Below are 9547 nucleotides of genomic sequence, written 5' to 3'. Positions count from 1 at the left end.
GTAAGTATTTGTGGACTGAAAATCTATAGCTTATCCAAAGAAGATACACACGTATAAAGTATCTACACACCATGCCCACTTGCAGAGTGCTACATAATTATGAATAACAGAGCTAGAAATGATTAAAGAAATGTTAGAAATATCCATGGTACATCCCCGAGCTTTTGTTTTATGGATGGCAACTGTATTCATTTCCATGTCCCATGAAGCAGACTTTGGGATGGTAGAATTGTGTAGTATAACCTAAGGTTACTCTCCATTTTATTTCTAAATTCTAATTTCACCAGCTTTAGCGAATTAACTTCTTATTCCAGGGGGGGAAATGCCTTTCAGTTCTATTACGTTGACAGTGCTAAAACAGCCTTTGATATAGAATGTAAAAACACTCTTTAGGGTCCGAGGTCCCTGGCTGTTGCCTCAGGAGGGCCAGTAGCTATCTTAAGTCTGCTGACAGACCCAGGAGCAAGTAGGACGCTGCCCGTGTCCCACCACACACCCCACTGAGCTGCCCTGGAAAGACTACCAGCCGTGAAACTGCCTGCTGTAGCTCTGTATTCAACTACGGAGAGCTGAACAATATCCAGAGAACACACATGCCTCAGGCTTGTCTTCAGTCATGGCAAGAAGCTCATAAGCTCCCTCTGGGTCTAAGAGAATATCGATAAAACAGTGAAACCCTGGCTTCCCTGAAAAAACAAAAAATCATCACTAAAGATGCAGGAAGGACCTCTGGGACCAAGGAAACACTGTAAATTCCTGTGTCTTAGCTGCCAAGTATTAAGCTGAGGAAAGAATCTATAGTTGACCCTTCAACAATACAGGTTTGAACTTCACAGGTATACTTATACACAATTTTTTTCAAAAAAAGAAAACAATGTACTACAGTACTACACAGTCCCTGGTGGGTTGAATCTACAAAGTGCTAATATAAAGAGCCGACTGTAAAGTTATACCTGATTCACGACTACATGTGGGGTTAGCACCCCAACCCCCACGTTGTTCAGGTGTCCACTGTACTTCAGTGATTATGATAGCAAATGGAATAGGAATAGTTAGAAAAAGCAACAATTAAGTTTTCTTACCAATTCTTTGCTGTTCTAAGACAGAATCTTCCCTTGATCTGCTAGAAAGCCCAAGAATCATGAGAACAGGTAGAAGGCATATGTGTCTGCAGTCGCTACCCCAGAAATCGATTTAGCCACCTTCACCGCCAGCGAACTAACTACAGCCAGGAAGGAATGTGGCTGTGTTCCTACCAAGATGCCCTAGCTGGGCAGCCATGCAAACTAAGTGACAATTAAAATATCAGTGTATGTCTGCTATATTTACTGTTCTTATGATAGTTATGATTTTAGTAGATATATCAAGTTCACTCTTGCACATTATAAACTGATAAAATACTGATTTTTATAATGCTGACAAAATGAAATAAAACCATTGTATGTCCACGTAAGCAAGAGCATAACGTGTAAGATCACAGCGTGTCTGTCTATACTGGTGGGTCCTATAATGTCAATATATTAAACATTCAGCCCAACTATTCAAGGGTAGCTGAGAAAACATTTACAGGCACCTTTATATAATTAGCAATTACAGAATCAACCTGTTGACGTTTGTGACCATTAGCGTTTACTCACGGTATCACTGGGACCTCCACAACTCCAGGGAGACCATGACTCTGTTTCTGTCGTCACTCTTCAGTCTTCAGCGGTGCTGTGACAGTGTCGACGGTTCTTGAGTCTTGGTTTCTACCACTTTCTTCCGGTTCTTCCCTTGCGTGTGCATTCTCACAAGTTCTTCAATAGTCTCTTCTACCCTCTAATTTTATAAACCCCAGGGTGGAGATCTCCTCTAAATCTTCAAATAACTAAATATATTGGTTTAGTTCAAACTTTTCCTAAACTCTGTCTACATGTTCAGTTATATACACCAATAGATATCTCCACTTGGAGATTCAGCAACCACCTTCAAACTGTGAGCAGAACCAAGCTCATCCTTTGCCACCTAATTCTCCAGTATGCTCTTCTCGGCCCAAAATCCACCTTCTCTGCTACCTAAACCAAAATTACCCAGATTCTCCTGTCATGATCTTTCTCTAGTCAGTTATCAACTCTATCAATTCTTCAGTTTTAACTTCTCAGAGTTCATTTGTCTAATTTTCATCCACACATCATAGCTTTAGTTCAATCTGCGTATCTTTCACAAAGACTGCAGCTGCTCCTATAAGCTCGTCTAAATCTAGATTCCTCACCTGTAAACTCTACCTATGTGGCTGTCATAATTAACTAATGCATCACTAGGGCTTCCCTGGTAGCTCAGCTGGTACAGGATCTGCCTGCAGTGCAGCAGGCCCCGTTTCGATCCCTGGGTCAGAAAGATCGCCTGGAGAAGGGACAGGCTACTCACTCCAGTATTCTTGGGCTTCCCTGGTGGCTCAGATGGTAAAGAATCTGCCTGCAATGTGGGAGACTTGGGTTCGATCCCTGGGCTGGATGGTCCCCTGGAGGAGGGCATGGCAACCCACTCCAGTATTCTTGCCTGGAGAATCCCCATGGACGGAGGAGCCTGGTGGGCTACAGTCCACAGGGTCCCAAAGAGTCAGACACAACTGAGTGATTAAGCACAACACAAACACAAGATATCACACATGACAAACACTCAAATGTTAAAATATTATTAATAATTCTCTTCTTGGAGAAATAGCTAGATTGTAAAATTTATTTGAGGGGCTGTGTCTTTAATATAAACACAAAAAGAAACAATCTTCCTAGTAATGGTAACCTTGAAACCAACCAATAAATACAGCCTGTCTACTTCCAAGTCCCTTTGAAACCCACCGAGTATGGCTCCCCAAAGAATCCTAATGCTTATATGGGATCTGGGCCTATGTTATGAGTTTAACAGTTACTAGAACATCTATGCTACACCTGAAGTTTTCATCCTATTTTTAAAAAACCATGGGTTCCCTGTCAGGCAAACATTGAGACCAGCAATGACTTGAAGAGTCTCAAGACCAAAGAGGAAAGCAGTGTCAAGAGTTGGGCCATCATGATGAATGAGAAGAAATGGTCACACTGCCTTACCATTCCACCCTACTGACAAGTACAGAGCCTTACACCACTCAATTAATTTTAAAAGCACACATCTATGGGTGATAATGTGTGTGTGTGTATATATCACAATGATATATATGATATATACCATATATCACAATATGTTGATCTTAATTTAAAAGTCTTAATTTTTAGCTGGTTTTAATGTCAGCTCATAACATTCACCTATATTAAATCATAGTGGTGTTTTCATTCTTGGGCCATGGCTCTTTATTTCTTTGAAAGACCAGAAAATTCCCATGTTAGGATCTTGTCTTTTGGAGATGTTACTGACATACAGATTCTGCAGCAAACTAGTGAAAACTACCTTTTCAAAAACCACTGTTTTAATCTTATTTCAAGGTAGCAAACCTAACAGACTTCCTGAAAAAGCACAATAACAACATATCATTATCACATTTATCACTTAGAAAAAGCTATCAAGTATTTTATTATTTTATTCTACATTATATACAAGTCATAAAAGGCCACAGCAGTTTTTCAACATATAAACCCTTTAAAAGTAGAGGGCACTATGAAGGATAGACAAGTATCAAAATGAAGTCCAATAATGAGGGCATATACCCAGTGTAGTATTTCTGAGGAGTAACAAAGCAGATACCAATTCATACGTATTTAGCTTGCAACTATCGCACAGGTTTCTATGAACCTCTGTGGGACTGCGAATGGCCCAAGTGTGCCAAGTTGATGTTTATCTTAAAAAGTGAAACCAGAATGAACAAATAAATAAACTACAGGGCACCATTCTAACTCCAGTCATTCGTAGTTCTCCAAGAAGGAAAGCTTCAATTCTTTTCCACCTTCTGCTTCTTGATGACAGCAAGAAGCAGAAAAAGAGAAATAGAAGAACAAACTCAGTATTTCAAATTCTCTCTTGCTAAAGGAGCTTTGCTTTTTTTGTGATGATTCCCTTAAAATATGTATCAGACCCTTTAAGAATTAGTTTTGATTCCTAAACACATAACTCACACCCTTCTTGAATAATGATGTAAAAACATTGGTTTCCACTCTGTGAAAATACAATCTTTAAAACTATAACTGGTATCAGCAGATCAATATAAAAAAAATACAGTACCAAGCTACACTGGTATATTGCCACAGTTAAGAACTTCAAGTTATACTTATCACTGAGACCATAGTCCTTGCATTAGTTTTCAGTCCACTATGAACAATTATCTGCTGCATGTAAACATGTCTAAATAACTATAGATAAAATACATCAATCATAAATTTCTGTAAAAGATAATAAAATATCTTCTTTAAAAAACAAAACAACAATAAGCAATTACTTCATTTTTTTTCCAATTTTATGAAAATGGAACAACCTTCTGGTTGTTGCCAGTCCTGAGTTCATTGTAATAAAAATGGCCCTAGTTCCTGGTTTAAGTCAACAACCAATCCATTCTCATCAGTAGATGTCTTCCGATGCCGTAGGCATGAGTTTATTTTAGGTGCTATTTTGTCCATTAATAAAATTATACACCAGAAACTGACCAGTGCCACAGTACTGGGTTGCAAACAGTTTTCCATCAGGAGTAGGGTCTGAGAAAGCAATTTCCTCTTTACTCAAGTATGAGCCATATATAAAGTTACTCCTGTTTGAAAAAAAAAAGGGGGGTGGGGGTGGAAGGTAAAAAAAAAAAAAAAAAAATTAAATTATTTTTAACCATTAAAAGTGGAAAAAACCTGTCAAATAATGTTGTATATTCTAGAAACTTAAAAATAATTGTTTTGTAAAAGCAACAATGGTTATAAAAACATTTACCCCAACATCTTTTCAGGATAAAAACACTCCAACAACTCTAAATAGAAGGAACTGATAAAGAGCATCAAAAAAAATTAAAGTTAACAGTTAAAAAAAAAAAAAGACTGAAAACATCCTCAGAGATCAGGAACAGGGTAAAGCCATACTGCTCATACCTCTTCTATTATCAGGACAATCAGACAAGCAAAAGAAATGAAAAGCAACCAGGTTGGAAAGGAAGAAGTAAAATTATCTTTTCACAGATGACATGATCTTTTATATACAAAAATTCTAAGGAATTCACAAAATAACAGAGCTAATAAAACATGAGTTCAGCAAGTTTGCAAATTATAAAATCAATATTAAAAAATGAATTTTATTTCTATGACCAATTCAAAATGAAATTTAGAAAACAACACTGAAACACACAGTAAATACTCAGTAATCTAAGTAAATACTTAGGATTAAATTTAACAAAGACATGCAAGACCTAAAAAATGGGAACCATAGAGCACTGTTGGAAGAAATTAAAGGAGACCTTAGTAAACAGAAAGACATCCCGTGATTATGAATCAGATGACTTAATATTGCTAAAACGGCATTACTCCTCAAATTGATCTATAGTTAGTGGTTTTTCTGCAAAAATTAACAAGCTGTTCCTAAAATTCATATGCAAATGCAAGAGACAAAAAAACAAACGTAATTTTCAAAATCTCTATCCCTTTGATTAAAAATCAAGCGAGTATTACTCAGCCATTAAAAAGAATACATTTGAATCAGTTCTAATGAGGTGGATGAAACTGCAGCCTATTATACAGAGTGAAGTAAGCCAGAAAGAAAAACACCAATACAGTATACTAACGCATATATATGGAATTTAGAAAGATGGTAACAATAACCCTGTATACGAGACAGCAAAAGAGACACTGATGTATAGAACAGTCTCTTGGACTCTGTGGGAGAGGGAGAGGGTGGGATGATTTGGGAGAATGGCACTGAAATATGTATAATATCATATATGAAACGAGTTGCCAGTCCAGGTTCGATGCACAATACTGGATGCTTGGGGCTGGTGCACTGGGACGACCCAGAAGGATGGTATGGGGAGGGAGGAGGCAGGAGGGTTCAGAATAGGGAACACATGTATACCTGTGGCGGATTCATTTCAATATATGGCAAAACCAATACAATATTGTGAAGTTAAAAAATAAAATTAAAAAAAAAAAATCAAGCAATATATATATAACTTTGTATTTTCCAAGTCTCCTGTAAATGTGTTATCATACTTTCATACTTTAAAAAAAAGAAAAAAGGAATAAAATCAAGAAAAACTATTGAGAGACTAAGATTATTTACAAATATTATTCTTAAAAATTTTCCTAAAAGCTAAACTCCCAAGAAATTTCCCATACTTCCAACATACTGACAATCTTATGCAAATTTTAAATTAATATAAATAAAGGTTATACATTTACGATGAACTAAATGTCAATCTTTATATAAAACTCTGCTTAAATGCTAAACTACTGATAAAGACTTCAAGGATTACATCCAAGTTACCTTAGGCATTCAATCATGCGAGAAGCGATCTTCTTCCGACGCATCATGCTGAACACCCATATGCGGCTGATCCCACAAATTGCAGGCTCTGGTAATGTTGAGCAGCACCAGGCTTTTTGCCTTTCAAATCTGACCTTTTCTTCTTCTGACCTGATAACTGGAAGTTTTTCTTCTATAACTCTGTAGCCCTATATGCAGCAAAATTAAGGGGAAATTCATAGGTGATTTTTTTTAACTGAAGTATAGTTGATTTACAATGCTGTGCTACTCTCTGCTATACAGCAAAGTGAGTCCGTTTACACATACAGACATTCTTGAAGGGGGGGGGCAGGGTGTTTAAAGTGAGACTATTATTAAGTAACTGTCTCATACTGACCTTTCATGAGGTCATCACTACGTCCATCTGGCTTCTTAACAAACCATGGGAACCACTTAGCCTTTTGCTCTCATTTTAGGAAATAAACAGACCTGGATCTACATTCTGTTCTAACTCACTTATTAGTTATGTGACCACAAGATGAAGTTACTTAATTTAGCTTTGGGTTCCTTGTCTATAAACCGGAACTCTCCACCATCTCTTTCAGAGACTTGCAAGAGATTAAATAAGGAAATACAAAGCACCTGGCCATCACGGCTGGCACATAATAGGAAGTGAATGTTAATTTTCTCCACCTCCCATGTTCTAGGACCAGCGAAAGTACACGGGGTGAACTCAGCAGTCACAACTGTTTCTGTGATAGCTGTCATCGTTACAGGGTTCACAGCTGTGCAGAACTGGGACTCAGGATGGCAGAGGAATCAGAAGTTTAGGAAGGTCCTTTCCCTACACTCCTATCTCTTAAAAATAAAAAAAGTACTTTGAAAAACATACATGTCTTCTGCCAGTCTAGTGGTCAAAAAGGGATACCACCACCAGCCTTTCAACAGAATGAGGTACAAAAGTTAAAACAATTAGACAACACAACTGAAAGTTAACCAAGAATAAACAAGCAAGTACTGCATGGCTATGTTCTAATATAAACACTGCGACAAGTCATTTTTGGAACTAGGTAGAATAGAAATTAAAAAAACCACAAGGTCCCTGGTAGTCTAGAGGTTAGGACTCAGTGCTTTCACTCCCATGGCCCAGACTTAATCCCTGGCCAGGGAACTGAGATGCCAGAAGCCACTCAGCAGGGCCAAAAACCCCCGCAACACGTGAGTTTATCAAAGAACACTCATTATAAGCAACCAACCAAACAAACAAAAAAACACTGTAAGAAACAGTCAAAAAACAAGATAGATGTCTGCAATTTTTTTGGAATGCTTAGTCATTTGCCAAACAGACTTAAGAATACTCTATATAAAATTTCCAAATATCCTTATCACTCTGTGCAAATCTGACTTCAAATATCTTTTTCCCCTCCTCTAATTAACTTCGTTTCAATGATCAATTCTGTCTGAAGTTATGTCCCACATAAAAAGCGATACTTCCTTCAAGTGGGTACCTTACTATTAACCTTCCTCAGGAGTCATAAATCATGCTAGCTGAATTGAATTTAAGGGGGCTGAGTTGCTAAGGACAATCCTTAAACACACAACACAGTTATTCCATACACACAGGAAGCACTTTGACATATTGGTAAATCAAGCACAACATTGCTGATATCTTTTAAAAGTGGGACAATCAAGACTCAGAGACCTAAAGCAAAAAATAAATCTGGGGCAATGGAAAAAATAAAGCCACAAGATGTGCAGTATGCAAAATTAACTCAATTACAGGATGTCAAACTTCTATGACTTAGTCCTTTTATATCAAATTTATATCTCCAAACTACCTTGTCAGCTATTTATTTAAATCAAATTTGTGATTACCAATAGCAAAATTCATAAACTTACACAATTTCAGGTTGAATTTTTTTTTCAGGTTGAATTTTTATGTAGCTTAACATATAGACATTAATCACACTATTTGTTTCAACTCTACACCTTATTAGAAAATTTTATGATGAAGCATATATACTTGCAGGCAACTATTAATATACTAAAGGACATCAACTAAACAAAAAGTCAAGTCCAATGCACACTGAATTCATGAGCAAGAACTCAGCTGAAAATAAGACAGAATTCACAGGAGGTCTACCTCAAGGTGAGATGATTAGGAAGTCCAAAATCTTCTGTTTTCTTAAACTGGTCAAACTTGGGACCATCCTATAATATTAACGTACCAATTCTACTATAATTCTATTATTTGTTTACATTTGGCTCTTAAATACAAGCCAAGTCCTCATTAGAGCTCAACCAAAGAAGTGATGACCTAATGCAGGGGTGGGAAATTTTTCATGAAGGGCCAGGAAGTAAGTATTTCAGGTTGTGCTGCATAACTGGCCTCTTGCAACTACTTAATTCAATCTCTGTAGTGTGAAAGCAGCCACTGACAATATTTAAGCAAATCGACATAGCTATGTTACAATAAAATGTTGTAAAAGACAGGCTAGATTTTGCCTTCCAGACTATAATCTGGCAACCCTTGATTTATTTCAGTGCTGAAGCAGACTGAGACAGACATTTCATTAGTAGCCAACAAGGAAACTTCCGAAACAAAATTTAATAGTACTTTTGATTTGTAGAATTTTTAATCTTATATTTACTGACTTAAACAAATTCCCATGCAAGACAACTTCACTGTAGTAAAAAAAAATTATGCACAGGAATTCTCGCATTCATACTCTTCCTTACACAGAATGTTGAAAAATTTACCAGGATGATGTTATTGCTATAACTCTTTAAACACCAAACTACATATGATCATTCTTTAAAAGTCACTTACCCACTGGATATGTTCTGCAATTAGACAACCAACTACCTTTTTGTCATTAGAAATAAACAGAAGTGTTTTTGTTCTGGAATAGCACATGAGTGGAGCCTGCTGGAAACCTAAATCATTATCAACCATCTCTCTAATCTCGTCAACCTGCCAAATAAAGAAAAATTATTATTTTTTAAACAAAAGCATTTTATATATGTAACAATATGCTATTTCAGTTCAATAAATTGAGCATATTATTCCAAGCAGAACATCCTCTGAAGAGTGCTTCTGAATGACTATCCTGATCACTAAATGTTTTTCAAGCTCTGTGGACCAATCTGC

The 9547-nt window shown here is 36.8% G+C and overlaps 1 protein-coding gene across 6 annotated transcripts in view; it reads right to left on the bottom strand.

Moving 5' to 3' along the window:
• Positions 1-2704: 2704 nt before the first annotated feature.
• ESCO1 (establishment of sister chromatid cohesion N-acetyltransferase 1) overlaps positions 2705-9547 on the bottom strand; it is a 40177-nt gene continuing 33334 nt past the window's right edge. For 5 of the 6 annotated variants that reach the window (XM_055559078.1, XM_055559079.1, XM_055559081.1 and 2 more), the window contains 3 exons: positions 9227-9370; positions 6418-6605; positions 2705-4708 (listed from right to left, as the gene is read on the bottom strand). In XM_055559078.1, coding sequence (XP_055415053.1) covers positions 4561-4708; positions 6418-6605; positions 9227-9370 — 480 coding nt within the window. In that variant the 3' untranslated portion in view covers positions 2705-4560. Of the gene's footprint in view, positions 4709-6417; positions 6606-9226; positions 9371-9547 lie in introns of those variants that run through there. The other variant, XR_008706504.1, reaches the window with a different exon arrangement.

Source organism: Bubalus kerabau, chromosome 21 (genome assembly GCF_029407905.1).
Source record: "Bubalus kerabau isolate K-KA32 ecotype Philippines breed swamp buffalo chromosome 21, PCC_UOA_SB_1v2, whole genome shotgun sequence".
NCBI classification, from domain to species: Eukaryota; Metazoa; Chordata; class Mammalia; order Artiodactyla; family Bovidae; genus Bubalus; species Bubalus kerabau.
The sequence above is the reverse complement of the archived record's forward strand: the minus strand, read 5'-3'. Positions and strand labels throughout refer to the sequence as shown.